The sequence below is a fragment of the Bufo bufo genome, chromosome 7 (genome assembly GCF_905171765.1).
Source record: "Bufo bufo chromosome 7, aBufBuf1.1, whole genome shotgun sequence".
NCBI classification, from domain to species: domain Eukaryota; kingdom Metazoa; phylum Chordata; class Amphibia; order Anura; family Bufonidae; genus Bufo; species Bufo bufo.
In genome coordinates this window covers 18,210,700-18,226,237 of record NC_053395.1, presented here as the reverse complement: position 1 = coordinate 18,226,237, position 15,538 = coordinate 18,210,700, and the positions used below count along the sequence as shown (strand labels likewise).

The window sequence follows — 15,538 nt, the reverse complement described above, 5'->3', positions numbered from 1 at the left end:
TGTCCGCAATTGCGGACCAGAAAAGGCATTTTCTATTATAGTGTCTGTGGTGTGCGGATCTGCAAAGTGCGGATCGCACATTGCAGGTGTCCGTGTTTTGCGGATCCGCAAAACACTTACGGACGTGTGAATGGACCCTAAAGCTCACGTGTCCGACACCAGGGGGCGACTAAACATCTGTTTCCTTCCAAGGCCAACCAGAAGAATTTTGAGAGCAGCTTTGGATGTGACTAATTTTTTCTGCCATTTAGCTGGAGTTACGTGCGCCCGATGATAACCCACCATTGGCATTTTGTAGCTCCTCATAGTTGCCTCAGTTTTAGTCAATTTGATAACATCTCCTCAGCCGAGAGGAGACACGGCGCTAATCTGTCGGCAACTTACTGCTTAATGTTTTGATAGAAGACACATGAATGTCAATTGGCTTTTAGAACAATTCTCTATCTGAATCCTGTCACATTAGGATTTTATCTCGTACCGGCCTAGAAGATGTTAAAAAATATTCCAGTCAATCCACATACTGCACCATTATAAACAGACAGGCTGTATAACGTTTTAAGAGAGACCTAAAACACAGACTTCTCCTTACGTTTCAATCTTTCTATGGACAGGAAGGTGATAGGCAGCCATTTTTCACCTCAGAAGATTAACCGACGGCCATTTTAAACCAGACTACATCTTTTTCTTGGCAAATGTCCTTCTTGCCCACACCAACTTATCAGAGCCTGCGTTTCATTTTTCCCACAGCACATTAGGAATGTAAGCTGGGCTCTGGTTGGTTGAAACAAACACACTGAGCCTCATTTCAAAAACTGCCTTGATACTCATAGAAACCAATCACAGCCCAAGTTTCATTTTTCCACAAAGGAACGCTGGGCTGTGATTGGTTGCTATAGGCAACAAAGGGGAAGTGGCACGCATTCTGACATGAAATAAGAGCAACTGGCAGCCATTTTGAAGAAAAAAAACAGTTCTAATGTAGTGGCAGACATTTTTAGTAAAATCCCAATAAGTGCAGGCAAAATTAAATGGCAGCAAACACTATGACTGTGCAGAAGTAAAATTCTACAAAAATGATAATATATATATATATATAAAGATAAAAAAAAAAAGTATTTAAGAAAAATTATTTATTCAAGAATCAACAGTGAATACATAAAAAAAAAAATCTGAGCAATATAGAACAGGACGATTATAAAACATGAATTATAAGCAGTATATATTAAGGTAGTATTTAAGGAGTCGCATTGTGTCGCCATATTAACCGGTTGTTTTGCGGTTAACCCTTGACACATGTCTGAAGTGCCAAAATCCTATATATACCCCATGGGAAGGAGTCAGGGACGAATCCCTTTAATTTTATATGATGGAGATTGTGTCGCAATGTTTTGTACAAGGAAAATAATGATGGCTTAAAAAAGACTGAATAAAATCATCATGCTGTACATGACGGACCTGGTGCTGCGAGTTTCTTTGCCAATAAGCCATTTTTAGTAACGTCACCTCCAGAGCTGCATGCGTAGTTCTGCTGTTAGCTCACGTCATTCCCAATATCAGTTTACTGTGCTTCGTGTACATCTCTTACAATGCCGGGAAATGGGGTGAAGTGCATTATAGGCTTTCATTTGTCCCCTCTGCACTCGATTTAGGACCATTATGATTGGTATACAGCAAAGGACGGGGCCTGCAGGTTCAGCTAATGCAGCAGGGGCCCCTATTATAGAAACATGTCTTAAAGGGGCAAGTGAAGAAAAAAGGCTTGGCGGACATCTCATGGTTGTGTCTTCAGTCTCTTGGTAGGTTTTTCTTCCTCATCTTCCAGGGAATCCAGCAGCTTGGGGCAGAGTTTTTGGGCTACTTTCCAGGTCCACAGGCACAGTTCCACCTTGTGAAGAGTCCACTCCTCCTGTGAGGCTGGAAAACAAGTCTTGTCATATTGTCAGTCCTGAGAAATAACATGATCCCGAGTTACATCCTGTATTATACTCCAGAGCTGCACTCACTATTCTCCTGGTGGAGTTACTGTGCACAGCAGAATAGTGAGTACAGCTCTGGAGAATGATACAGGATGTAACTGAGGATCAGTGCAGGAAAAGTAATGTACTGTATGTACACAGTGACTGCACCAGCAGAACAAGGAGTACAGCTCTGGAGTATAATACAGGATGTAACTCAGGATCAGTACAGGATAAGTAATGTATGTACACAGTGACTGCAACAGCAGAATAGTGAGTGCAGCTCTGGAGTATAATACAGGATGTTACTCAGGATCAGTACAGGATAAGTAATGTATGTACACAGTGACTGCACCAGTAGAATAGTGAGTACAGCTCTGGAGTATAATACAGGATGTAACTCAGGATCAGTAATGTATGTACACAGTGACTGCACCAGCAGAATAGTGAGCGCAGCTCTGGAGTAGAATACAGGATGTAATTTAGAATCTGCACGGGATAAGTAATGTACACATTGGACTGACAACTTGCTTTACACTGCAGCTCCTGCTGCCGTCTCCTCACCTTTGCTCAGGGCCTCAGCCTTCCTCCGCAGCTCCTCCAGGTACCTCATGTAGTGTTTCAGATTGTACTGTATAGGAGTGAGGCCGGGCACGCTCTCCACTGCTTCATCTGCCATGAATGCCGCCAAGTCTGGGGCACCAGCCGACAGGATCGCTAGATGGGGAGAAGATGCTCAGCCACAGAAAGCCTCCATTACATCGTGCTATGAGCCAGCTTGGTGTGAATTCACACTCACCAGAGGCCGTGGCAGGTCCTACGCCCTTCAGCTGGCACAGCTCATCAATGGCGGCAGATACATCGGGGAGGAGCTGGAACGCTTTCCTGCTGCAGCTCTCTACCGTACTCGCTGGGTTAGATGACACCATTTGCTTCAGACGCGGTCGGAACTTCCCTTTCTGCCCAGTTTGAACAAAAAAAAAAAAATCAACTCCTGCACTTAAAGGGGAGTTTCACTTAAAAAAAAGCACCCACAGAGGTCATCAATCAGGCTCCTGAATGGCAACCTCGACTAGTCGGGCACCAACGAGGGTGGGCGATGAATCACTGAGTAACAAGACAGTTCAGGGGGCCGGGAAAACTGGACGACAACCCCTGCGGGAGCTGTACAATCCGCCATAGAGGTTGTCACCCAGCTTTCCCAGGAACAGATAGACATGATGGCTGAAAATGGAGAAAATCTACAATAACTCACCATTAACTTCCACTCCATGAGCTTCACCAGCTCCTCCTGAGTCAGTGACTTCTGAGGGCGAGCAGCCATGCGGGTGGGCAGCTCCTCCTGGTACCTACGATGAAAGAATGGCTGACAACAGGGAGCAACAGACCCTACACCGCAAACAGAATGACGGCAGGTTGAATGGCACAAAGTTAACCCCTATGCGTCTGTCGATGTCCACGTATGTCGCATATATGGAGCGGGCTCCAGTAAGGGCTGTCCACCGATCACTCCCAGTGAAGTTGTCAGACCCCCTTCCCCCCCAGGTCTGCCATGTCAGGACCGCAAGGATGTGGGTAACATCATAATACAGAGGAAATGCAGTGTATTGTACACGTGACTGCAGCATCGAGACCCCCAAAGGGGATTAAAAAATAATAAAAAAATCTTTCACACGGGCGTCATGTTTTGGCCCAGGATGCGTCCCGGGTGCATTGCGGCAAACCCGCAGTAGGTAGGTATTGCGAGTAGGTACGCAATTTTAATCAGTGCAATGCGTTTTGCACGCGCGTGATAAAAAACTGAATTTGGTACCCAGACCCGAACTTCTTCACTGAAGTTCAGGTTTGGGTTCAAGGTTGTGTAGATGTCATTATTTTCCCTTATAACATGGTTATAAGGGAAAATAATAGCATTCTGAATACAGAATGCTTGTAAAATAGGGCTGGAGTGGTTATTTTTTTTTTTTAACTCACCTTAATCCACTTGTTCCTGCAGCCCGGCTTCTCTTTCTTCAGGACCTGGGTAAAGGACCTTTGATGATATCACTGCGCTCATCACATGGTCCATCACCATGGTGATGGATCATGTGACCGACCATGTGATGAGCGCAGTGACGTCACCACAGGTCCTTTTCCTCCTGCACAGCAAAGAAGTAAAAAGGAGAGAAGCCGGCTGCGCGAACAAGTGGATTAAGGTGAGTTTAATTATTATTATTTTTTTAACCCCTCCAGCGCTATTGTACTATGCATTCTGTATTCAGAATGCTATTATTTTCCCTTATAACCATGTTATAACGGAAAATAATAATGATCGGGTCCCCATCCCGATCATCTCCTAGCAACCATGCGTGAAAATCGCATCGCATCCGCACATGCTTGCGATTTTCACGCAGCCCCATTCACTTCTATGGGGCCTGAGTTGCGTGAAAAACGCACAATATAGAGCATGCTGCGATTTTCACGCAACGCACAAGTGATGCGTGAAAATCACCGCTCATGTTCACAGCCCCATAGAAATGATTAGGTCCGGATTCAGTGCGGGCGCAATGCGTTCACCTCACGCATCGCATCCGTGCAGAATACTCGCCCGTGTAAAAGAGGCCTAAGGCTAGTTTCACACTAGCGGCAGGGGAGTCCGGCAGGCTGTTGTGTCCCCGGACTGCCCCTCAGGATAGGTCTTTAATATCAGATCGGCGGGGGTCCGGCACCCCCGACAATCAGCTGTTTGAAAAGAAGGCGCGCGCCGTGCCAGCGCTGCCTCCTCTTCATTGTTTACCTGCTCGCCGTCGCAGTTGCAGCAGTGAGCAGGTGTAATTACACCCAAGCCGTCCCATAGAAATTAATGGAGGGCGGCCTCACATGCGCAGTGCGCCCACTTTGCGGGCTCCGTTCTAAGGATAGGGACCCGCACCTATCAGACATTGAGGGCGTATCCTGGTGACATGTCCCCAATGTACGAGATAACACAACCCCTTTAAGGAGGTTTTCCTCAGGATAGGTCATTAATATCCGATCGTGGGGGTCCGCCACCTGGATCTGCTGTTTGAACTGGCCACGGTGAGCGCCACAGACTCTACCTAGGTCAGTGACGTCACGTTCATCGATCCAGTGAGCGCACCTGAGAGGCAGTACCGAGTACAGCCACTGTCCAATTGGCTTGGTCCTGAAGGGGTTAAGAAGAGGATGTGGAAATGGAAGTAGCGGTGACGTTACCGCCTCATGATGGCCGCCTGCACGGCCCTCGTTCTGTCGCTCACCATTTGTCCAGCTCCACGAACTGTTTCTGCTTTGCTCCTTTTGCGGCCACAACCTCCCAGTACATATCAGAGACCTGACGCCACTTTTTTGGGTCGCTGCACTGGAAGAGGCTGGACACGGAAGCCATATTGCGAAATCTGCCAGAATGGAGAAGAAAGCGTTAGAGCGTGCGCGCAGGGGTCCGTCCCGAGACGATGAAGAGGACCAATCAGATTCTTAAAGGAGCACTCCAGGAAAAACTGACACAGCGGGTTATGCCTAGTGCAGGGACTGAGGGGGCGGGGCATGACACCGGAATTCCCAGGACGCCAGACGTTACTAATAAACCCCCTGCGTGGAAACCATCAGCAAGCTGCAGTTAATGGACCTTATGGAAACTCATGTGAGCTCGGCTCATTAACAGGTTTGATTATTTGGGGTAACCCCTGCTTGCTGGTGACACAGAGGGAGAGGGTCCACAGCTGGGGACTATTCTCCTTGTCTAGACCAGATCAGCAGCGCAAATGTCTCTCCTACCCCATTCGCTACAATGTATCAGTGCAGGTAAAACGTATCCAGGCTGTTTAGCTCACAGAGGATGCAATTGTAACAAACCACCAGCTATGGGATTAGACATGGATACGTTTTCAGCCTCTGAATGTAAAAACAATGTCCTTATTTACCGACAGCAAGCAGAGATCTTGCAAACTCGCAAGGTGATGCCCAGTTGCAGGACAGGTCTAGAAAGCCATGAGCCCCTCCACTACCCTGCAGATTACCTCTCCCGCTCAATAAACCACACTAGCTTTGGCCAGGTCACGTGGCTGCGTTCCAGCTTCGATTTGCGTTCCAAAACAAGTTGACCCATCAGAGATCTGATTGGTGGTGTGCTTTGCTCGTTTAGAAAACTGACCAATCAAAGACTGGGTAAGCTCTAACCGCCAGAGGTTAAACTGCGCCGGCCGTTTTGTCACTTTTCTCAGCAGCCATTTTGAGCAAGACATCCACATACGTTTCCCTGTATTCTTTGCTCTACGACAAAACGGCGGCAGCTGCAGAAAACGGCGTGACGTACCGGGGACAAAAACGTCGGTCCTTCAAAACTGCTCTGTCAGTTCTCTCCCGTCTCCTTGGAAGGGCCGGAAGTTCCGGTTGGAGGCTGCTGTTGTAGGTTCCAGAGGCTCTGGAGCTGTCCGGGCCAGAGCTGTGTCAGTGCAGGCGGTATTTCCCGAGAGGGGGCAGGAAAGCCTGAACGCCTTGTTATTGGGAGGGTCACCGGAGGTATAATCCCTGCTGAATGTGAAGGGGCCAGTGTACTGCTCCTGTGCTGCTGTATACAGGAGCCCACCCCCCAATACACAGTGTATAGACAGTGCATACGCTCCTATATAGGGTCAGCTCTACTAGTAGACAGTCTATAGGGCCCTGTCCTCTCTTACACCGTCTATAGGGGCCCTATGTTATAGAGGACGTAGGCACTGGCTCCTGTATGCAGGCTGTGCAGTATATAGGGACCTATCAGGATATATAGGTGCAGGATCTCCAGGTTTTCGGGGTGCTGGTGTGTATGTGGGCACAGGGGCGCTGTATTATCCGCCGCATTGTTCTCTGAGCCGCTGATTATTTTTCCTCCCTTCGCCTGAAGGGTTAATTCAGCGCACCCCTCCATGTGGGGGGGCAGGTAGCCTCTCGCCTCTGCGCCTTTTTGAAACTTGCCACAAGAGCGTAGACGCTCGATCATTCTGATAGAAAGGGGTCCCCTGCGCAGCTGGGGGTCTCGCCTCAGCAGTGAAATTGGGGGTGACACCAAGCATCCCGAGGTTTGGGGGGGTGACTTCTGGAGCCCCTGGCATGAAGGGGAAGGAGGAGAGCGGCGGGGGTCGTCCTTCTGGAGTCAGTGGTGGCCTGGGGGGCATTGATGGTAGCCCAGAAAAGAGCGTCAGCGCCCAGGAGTTGAAAGAGCAGGGCAACCGGCTGTTCGTGGCTCGAAAGTATCAAGAGGCCGTGTCGTGCTACGGCAAAGCCATCGTAAGTATCCACTCCTGAAATACTCTGTGCTGCTGGGACACCCGGCTCTTTCCAATATCCTTCAATCTGTCATCTCTCATGTCCCCTCCTCACATCTAGACACTGCCCTGTCCTTCCTAACATCACTTTTGGACAGGTCCCTGCCCCTTTATTTATTTATAACATTATCAGTGCACTCACTCCCTGAAATACTCTGTGCTGCTGGGATGCCTGGCTCCTTCCAGTATCTCAGTCTGTAACAGCTGATATCCTCTCCTCACATCTGGACACTGCCCTGTCCTCCCTAACATCACCAGTGGACAGATCCATGCCCCCTCCCACATTGTCCATGCACTCAGTCTCTGAAATACTCTGTGCTCCTAGGAGTCCTTTCTCTGCACTGTGTGTCTGTCTGCTGCCTCAACACTCTCCTCTCCTGAAATACTCTGTGCTTCTTTGAGGACCCTTGCTTTCTTCCTTGTGCAAGGCTCCCACAGGATCTGCACATTCCACTCCTGAAATGCTCTGTGCTCCTGGTGACCCTGTTCTCTCCACACTCTCACCCTGTGATCTCCCGTTTGTCTCCGTATCCTCCTCGCGTCACACTTCTGTCAGGTGCAGCTTCGTCTTCCACGCCATCGTGCTCATGTCCTTAAATACTCTGTGCTGCTGTGATCCTTCTGATTTTCACCCCTCTTCGTCCCTTCAGACTCGGAACCCTTCCATCGCCGTCTACTACACCAACCGCGCCCTGTGCTACCTGAAGATGCAGCAGCTGGACAAGGCCCTAGCGGACTGTAAGCACGCCCTGGAGCTGGACTGCCAGTCGGTGAAGGCTCACTTCTTCCTGGGGCAGTGCCAAATGGAGATGGAAAACTACGACGAGGCCATCGCCAATCTGCAGAGAGGTGAGCGCCGGCCTTCCTGAGAAACTAGGGAGTGAATATGGTAGAATAATCCGGTACAGAACTGCTGTACCGATCAGGGAGTGATGCCGTTTATGGGGCAGGGTCCCTTTAAATTACTTCTACAGTACTGATCACCCAGAGGTAAGTTTGCTGGGGGGCAATCTCATAGAGATGAATGGAGACTTTGGTGCTTCATTCTTGTGATCGGTGAGGGTCCTGGCAGCCGGAGCTCCACCAATCAGATACTTGCCCCCTGTCATGCGGATAGGGGATCAGCTCGGACAACCCCTTTAACGCCCTGCACTGAAATTATCAGGGTGGATTTGATTTAAATCACTAGTCAGTAAGGCTTGATTTAAATGATAGTTTTCTACATAAAGACTAATTCTCGCTGGTATAACTTATAATATACAAGTAGATGAAGATTTTTAGAATAACAACTTTTCATATTAGTTTGATTAGGTTGATTCTGTATTCATAGGTTTGTAGACGTTAGGATTAAGGTCTATTTCTCAACTCTGTTCATGTTATAACATTTTTTGCTGTGAAGAAGAGGCCTGTGATCTCTGCTGAGTCAAATTCAGTTTTGAGAACTGCAAAAGTAAAGCAAGCATCTGTGATAATATCTTGTAGGCAGAGAAACTGCCTAATAATCTTACCAAAAACAAGAACATTCCTGTGTCCCAGCCGCACATGACGCTGAGATTACAGCTCTGGCAAAAGGCTGTTCTTGCTGTACCAATTCCGAACGCTTGCTGTAAGTAAATCGGAACCAATATTGTTTACTTCCAGCCCGGGTCACATGATGGACAAACAGTGAAACCAGACACGCGTCACATGTGCAGGATGGATTGTATTCACTGGAAGTGGTTCCTATTCACTGACAGCAAGTAGAGGTCTGGAAAACTGTGAGGAAGTGATACAGAAGTTATACTGGAAAGTAGTTTTCAGGGGGAAGAGGATGACTGGAAGGACAGGGGAATACAGTCTATTGCTCCCTGTTATCAGCCACTTTATTCTGCTGCTGCAGCCACGGCTGTGGAGGTGGAGTGTTATCGAGCAGCAGTTGCAGGGTGATCCATTGTCACGCAGTGCTGTGGCGAGCACCCGGTCGGCATTTCAATTCTCTGCCCGGTGATCTCTCCCTATAAATAGCTGAGGACACGAGGAGGAGGATGATATCCAGCCAGCGGCCGCTCTGCACCACCTGCTCAGTCAGTGAATTGCTCCCTCACAGAAGTGAATAGAGAATTGCTTACATGGCAATTACCCAACTAAAAGCTCAACTTCTTTGGCTCTGTACCGAGCAGATGTTACAACCAGGCATCTTCCTACTCTCAGCATGATTTAGATTTTGCCATTTAACGCTATTTTAAAGTTTTTTTCTTCAGTTGTAAAAAAAATTTAAACCTGCTACTCGGAAACAATCAGCAAGCAGACTGTTTGTTCCTGTGACGGCTCATCAATACGCTACTAGGCTGCACATTGGCAATAGTGAGATCTAATCCTGCTTGCTGACTATTTCCAGGTTGCACACATTAAAAGTAAATAGAAATACAGGCAGTGTACAAAGAGAGAAGTGATTGATAATAAGAGAGACCTGCATTTTGACCGTCTTCCCCTCCCGCAGCTTACAATCTGGCCAAAGAGCAGAGACTGAACTTCGGAGACGACATCCCGAGCGCTCTACGGATCGCCAAGAAGAAGCGATGGAACAACATAGAGGAGCGGAGGATCAACCAGGAGAACGAGCTGCACGCCTATCTCACCAAACTCATCCTGGCCGAGAAGGAACGGTGAGGACCGGGGGCTTCCTGTATCCGTTGCAGGAGCTCATAATGGCAGTGTTCTTTCTGCTGCAGCTTTCTCCCTATCACAGATTGGGGGGGGGGGGGGGGGGTTCTGCTGCAGCTCTAGCTGGTGATGATTGAAGAGTTAAAACATCGTCCTTATTCACCGACAGCAAGCAGAGATCTTGCAAACTCGCAACACAAGGTGATGCCCAGTTGCAGGACAGGTCTATAAAGCCATGAGCCCCTCCACCACCCTGCAGATTGATTACCTCTCCCGCTCAATAAACCACACTAGCTTTGGTCAGGTCACGTGGCTGCGTTCCGAAACAAGTTGACCCATCAGCATGTGTGGCCACCTCAGTGGAATGGACACAAAGCAGGTGGCGCCATACAGAATAGTTCAGGGGCTAGATTACATTTTTAATTACAAAAGAATTTGGATCCAGCTGGTGGTTTGAAAACTGTAGAAAACCTTTTAAGTGCACAGCTCTGCCCTGAGAAGCTGCAGCTGTGTGAAGGCCGCAGAGTAGTGATTATCGTTTTTGTAGGTACTATTTTGTGATTGTTTCATTCCATTTAAAAAATTTTTTTTTATATTGTATTTTTATGTTTTAGCATACAGTATTTTTAATAGGGGAAAAGTATTTTTTCTTTTATTCCTTTAATTTTTTATTTATGTCTTTGTTTTAGGCTACATGCACACAACCGTTGTGTGTTTTGCGGTCCACAAATCGCGGATCCTCAACACACGGATGGCGTCCGTGCACGTTTCGGCAATTTGCGGAACGGCACGGACAGCCTTTAATATAACTGCCTATTCTTGTCAAGAATAGGACAGGTTATATTTTTTTTTGCGGGGCAACGGATGCGGACAGCTCACGGAGTGCTGTCCGCATCTTTTGCGGCCCCACTGAAGCGAATGGGGCCGCATCTGAGCCGCCAAAACTGTGGCTCGGATGCGGACCAAAACAACGGCCGTGTGCATGAGGCCTTAGTCCCACTGGGTCTTGACCCTGCAGCCACTTGATTGCTGATATAATACACCTTTTATACTTCTATGTTATGCCTGTCAGTGCAAATGCTGACAGGTATCTTATTAGGCCGTGCCTTTGCCAGGGCTTAATGGCTGTACAAAGATGGGGGACCCGGGTGCCTTTGTAAGTATATATGGTGCAGGGCGGGAAGGGGTTAAAGGGAACCTGTCATCAACTTTATGCCGACCTCACTGAGAGCAGTATAAGGTAGAGACAGACATGCTGATCTCAGCAGTGTGTCCCTCATCAGCTAAAAATAAGTGGTTGCTGAGAACCAGCATCATAATCATTGCAGCCCAGGCCTTGAAAAGAGTCAGATCTACCTGAGAAGAGTCCTGGTTATTATAATCTCCTGCTCTCCCCGACCATCTGCTGATGGCTGTCAGTTCTCTCCTAGAGAGAAAGGGAGAAAACTCGGTAGAAGCCGGTCAGTCATCAGCAGGAGAGCAGGAACTCATGAATAACCAGGACTCTTCTCAGGAGGCCGGGACTCTTTTCCAGGCCCAGTCTGCGATGATTGTGATGTTGGTTCTTGGCAACCACTTACTTTTAGCTTATAAACGCTGAAATCATCTCGCCTGTCTCTACTTTATGCTGCTGTTTGTCTGGGCAGCATAAAGGTGACGACGGGTCCCTTTAAAGCATTAGTCCGCCAGGCCGCTGTAATGCACGGGTGATTCCTCATATAGGGGTCCCTGTGGTGACCACCTCCGTACTGTAACATAGAGGTCACCTCAGTGCAGTCCAACATCTCGTCTGTCTCCACAGGGAGTTAGAAGAGGCAAAGAGGAAACACGAAGAGGAGAACGTGGACGAGAACCGGAGCCGGGCCCAGCTCTCCTGTGTGCCCACCAAACACGTAAGTCCAGAGGGCGGCGCTCACTATGACGCTGCTGGTGAGAACTAAAACACAAAGCCCATCAGAACTTCTCATTACTCATTTCACATTCTTACCGTTTTGTGCTTACAGCTCCTCTGCAGACCTATGTGTCTCCATGGTAACAGACTACAAACACATTGTGCGTAGTCTGATCCTGCGGTCATGTTATTTCCCGCCCCTCTGCTACAATCTGTAGATTAGCTAAATGGCAAGGTAAGTGGAGTAACCCATGACTACAAGATCGGACGGCCATGTTACCACGGATCTACATGGGAGCTGTGTACACAAAACGGCAGGAGATTTTTAAGCAAGACAATTTCCAAACGTGCTTCATTTTTTTTACTTATTATTTTAGATCCATTAGAGAAATAGTAAACGGTTGCAATAGTATTCACACCCTAGGGACAGTCCTCTTTCCTAGCTCCCCTCCTCCCATGCCTGTGCTGTGCAGTGCAAATACCTGATAACAGGGGTTTGGGTTAAACATTAATGAGATGAGCTTGAGTGAATTTGTGCTCCTGGTGTGACGCTCTGCACGGTGATCCGTGCCTTAAAGGGACTCTACACCTGCAGAGCATCTCCTCCGATGCATACAGTGTTGTTATTCCCTGTTATCAGCCCCTTCGGAGGCCGGCCGCAGCGTCCTTCTGGGTTCTTGCATCCACCACTCGGATTATATTTTATATTTCACAGGACAAATATTTGGCAGAAATGGACGAACTCTTCTCCCAAGTGGACGAGAAGCGTAAGGTGAGTGACCGCGGCCTGGAACTGTCATGGCGGCCACATCGGCCGTCGCCTAACTAGCTGGTGTGCAGCGCCTTCACGTGCTTCTATGTTGTTAACCCCTTGCTTCGTCTGTGCGTGCAGAAGCGAGACATCCCTGACTATTTATGTGGAAAGATCAGCTTCGAGCTCATGAGGGAACCGTGTATAACCCCCAGCGGAATCACCTACGACAGGAAGGACATTGAAGAGCACCTGCAGGTAATGGTTAAAGGGGCTTTCCAACTATTTTCTAGCGATGACCTATCCTCTGGCTAGGTGATCAATATCTGATCGGTGGAGGTCCGACACCCAGGACCCCTGCCGATCAGAGAGCATGTGGGCTTCTCGCAGCGTTTCCTAGGCCATTGACAACGCTGCCCCATAGAAGTGCGAGCTCTGCGGCCTTCTCAGTCGGCTGGGGTCCCAGGTGTCGGACCCCCACGATCAGATACAGATGATCTATTCAGAGGATAGGTCATCTGTATAAAAGTCTCAGAAAACCCCTTTAACAGAGACAACAAGGGGGAAGCAGGCGTGTGCGTAGTGTCTTGTACCAGCCACAGCCGGGTCACTGGTTCTGTCATCCTTCAGGAGGAGTTCCAGGTCAGGTCACATGTCCCCATGATGTCAGAAGATGTGTTCCCCTTTGTAAGATGTTTAGGGGGCAGATTTTCTCTAGATTGCCGTTTCGGACACTAGTCTAAGGAGGCACATGTCTCTTAAAGGGGTTGTCTGAGTGTTCAATGCTGATGACCTGTGCTCGGGAAGGATAAGCAGTATGTGATCGGAGGGGGTCTGACTCCCGGCACTTGAACTGGGGTTAGCTATGCCTAGGCAATGTGACTGATGGATGTGGCATTACTGGAGCGCCGCGGTCTCTTCAAGCAGCTGATCGGCGGCTGTGTCGAGAGTCGAAGCCCCACCGATCACATACTGAGGATAGGTCAGTGCCTTTAATAAATCTGCCACATCTTTGCCCTGTCCATGTGCCACAAACTGAAATCTAAGCCCTGCGTGGCCTGCAGTAGGTTTTGGCTATACTTTACACCCCTTTTCCGATAAATGTGTTGATGAAGCTCCTCCCTCTTCAGCTAAGCCTCGCCCATTTTAAAGTGACGCGAGCAGTAGAAAAATCTGTCATGTAAGTTTTTGCACAGAAATGTGCAACTACTGTGCCCCTAAAAAAAAAAAAAAAATGGCATACTGCTTTGATGAAATCCTCTTTGCATTTTGATCCCTTTGAAGACCTCTGCCTGATCAGTGAATAGAAACATTACTTACATCCAGAGGCTGAAAACTCTTCCTGGCCCACTAACCACCGCTGAGGGTTTGTTACAGTTGTGTCCAATCGAGATCGCAATTTTCTGTGAGCTCAATAGTCTGAATATGTTTTCCCTGCCCTGATACATTGCAACAAACTAAACGAGGATTTGTGCTGCGGATGCCTTTACCCTCACACAGAATTTTCTAGACTGGATACAACTGTAACAAACCCCCCAGCTGTGAGCAGTATTAGGTCTACACATTGTCTACGTCTCTGGATGTAACCACGGACAGCAAGCAGAGATCTTGGACAGGAATCGGGCACACCGAGTGTATTAAAGATTTTGTGAAGCTGACTGGACGTCCATGTCTTGTCCTGCAGAGAGTCGGACACTTCGACCCTGTCACCCGAAGCGCTTTGACCCAAGATCAACTGATCCCAAACCTGGCCATGAAAGAGGTCATCGACGCCTTCATCTCTGAGAACGGCTGGGTGGAGGACTATTAGAAGGAGGTCACCGGCCCCAGCACTTATTATTATTTTTTTTCTTCTTCAATATAATTTTGGTGGCGGATCGCACTGGTCGCGGAGTGACGTAACGTGCCTGTCTCGCCTTCATGCCTTACTTGTCTTGCTCACGTCCGTTGCAGTCCACCAAGCGTCATAGCTCACCGTCTGGGATGTCCACTCCCGCGACGGTTTCATCTCGCTTCACACAGTCTCCGATCTCCATACAGCGAGACAGAAGAGCCCCACAGCATGAAACGTGCCGGAGCATGGGGACTACACGGCGCCACCCGTCAGATCCAGTGTGTTCTCTCTTCTCTCCAGTATTATGCTTTTTGAGTCAAGTTTCCACGCACATGGAGGAAAGCACCAGTAGATGGCGCCGCAGACCATTACCGCTTTCCTCCTGCTGCTTTGTACTAGGGAACTGCTCACAAAAAGCAGCGACCCCTCGATGTTAGACCCACGCAGATTTTGTTAATTGACTTGTTATGGTTTGTCGTGACGGGCTGCATGGTTCTGTGCCCCACTAACACCTACCCCGGTTGTGAACTACAACTCCTGTTAGGTTCTGACAGATGCACAGTGATCGGCCTACGCAGATGATGCAGGCTGTGATTACCTGCTGGAGAACGGACGGCATCCCCCACTGTAACCTCCACCCCACACGGAGCTTCTTCCTTGTATATAGATGATGTAAATATATTCTAGTGTCTCGTGTATTTGCGGCTGCAGGACTGTACACCTCGATGACTGGTCGTCATCTGGACACGGGGGGATAGTGCGTCTGCTTTTCCTGTGAATTCACAGTGCAAATATTAAAGAGGTTATGCGGTTACTGTGTGATGAACTGTTTACGTGTAGTTGTCTCTGACAAATCCACAGGACTATTTGGTCTCATGCACACGGCCGTTCCGTGCATTGGGGAACGGCAATTTGCGGTCCCCCAATGCACAGGCAACGTCCATGCGGCGGCCGGGACGGATCGAGACCCATTCAACTTGAATCCCGTCCGCACCGCAAAAAAAGTAGAACATGTTATATTTTTTTGCAGTGCGGAGGCACGGACAGAAACACCACGGAAGCACTCCGCAGTGCTTCTGTGCCGCACCGCAGCTCCGGATTGCGGACCAATTCAAGTAAATGGGTCCGCATCCGTGATGCGGGGAGCACACGGCCGGTGCC

The 15,538-nt window shown here is 48.7% G+C and overlaps 2 protein-coding genes across 4 annotated transcripts; one reads left to right on the top strand and one right to left on the bottom strand.

Moving 5' to 3' along the window:
* Positions 1–211: 211 nt before the first annotated feature.
* LOC121007449 lies at positions 212–10,214 on the bottom strand. Of its 3 annotated transcripts, none has more exons than XM_040439377.1 (6): positions 5,972–6,033; positions 5,213–5,350; positions 3,211–3,304; positions 2,755–2,914; positions 2,520–2,672; positions 212–1,914 (listed from the first exon to the last, which is right to left on the bottom strand). In XM_040439377.1, exons 2-6 carry the CDS (start codon positions 5,338–5,340, stop codon positions 1,772–1,774), a joined length of 678 nt encoding a protein of 225 aa, XP_040295311.1. In that variant the 5' UTR covers positions 5,341–5,350; positions 5,972–6,033; the 3' UTR covers positions 212–1,771. The 3 variants fall into 3 exon arrangements, with proteins under 3 accessions (XP_040295311.1, XP_040295312.1, XP_040295313.1); XM_040439378.1 differs by lacking the exon at positions 5,972–6,033 and adding an exon at positions 10,170–10,214 and having other exon boundaries at positions 213–1,914; XM_040439379.1 differs by lacking the exon at positions 5,972–6,033 and adding an exon at positions 10,065–10,157 and having other exon boundaries at positions 213–1,914.
* Positions 6,295–15,191, top strand: STUB1 (STIP1 homology and U-box containing protein 1). The gene is made up of 7 exons (XM_040439376.1): positions 6,295–7,220; positions 7,909–8,107; positions 9,738–9,903; positions 11,703–11,793; positions 12,508–12,564; positions 12,685–12,801; positions 14,228–15,191. Exons 1-7 carry the CDS (start codon positions 7,044–7,046, stop codon positions 14,351–14,353), a joined length of 933 nt encoding a protein of 310 aa, XP_040295310.1. The 5' UTR covers positions 6,295–7,043; the 3' UTR covers positions 14,354–15,191.
* Positions 15,192–15,538: the final 347 nt, after the last annotated feature.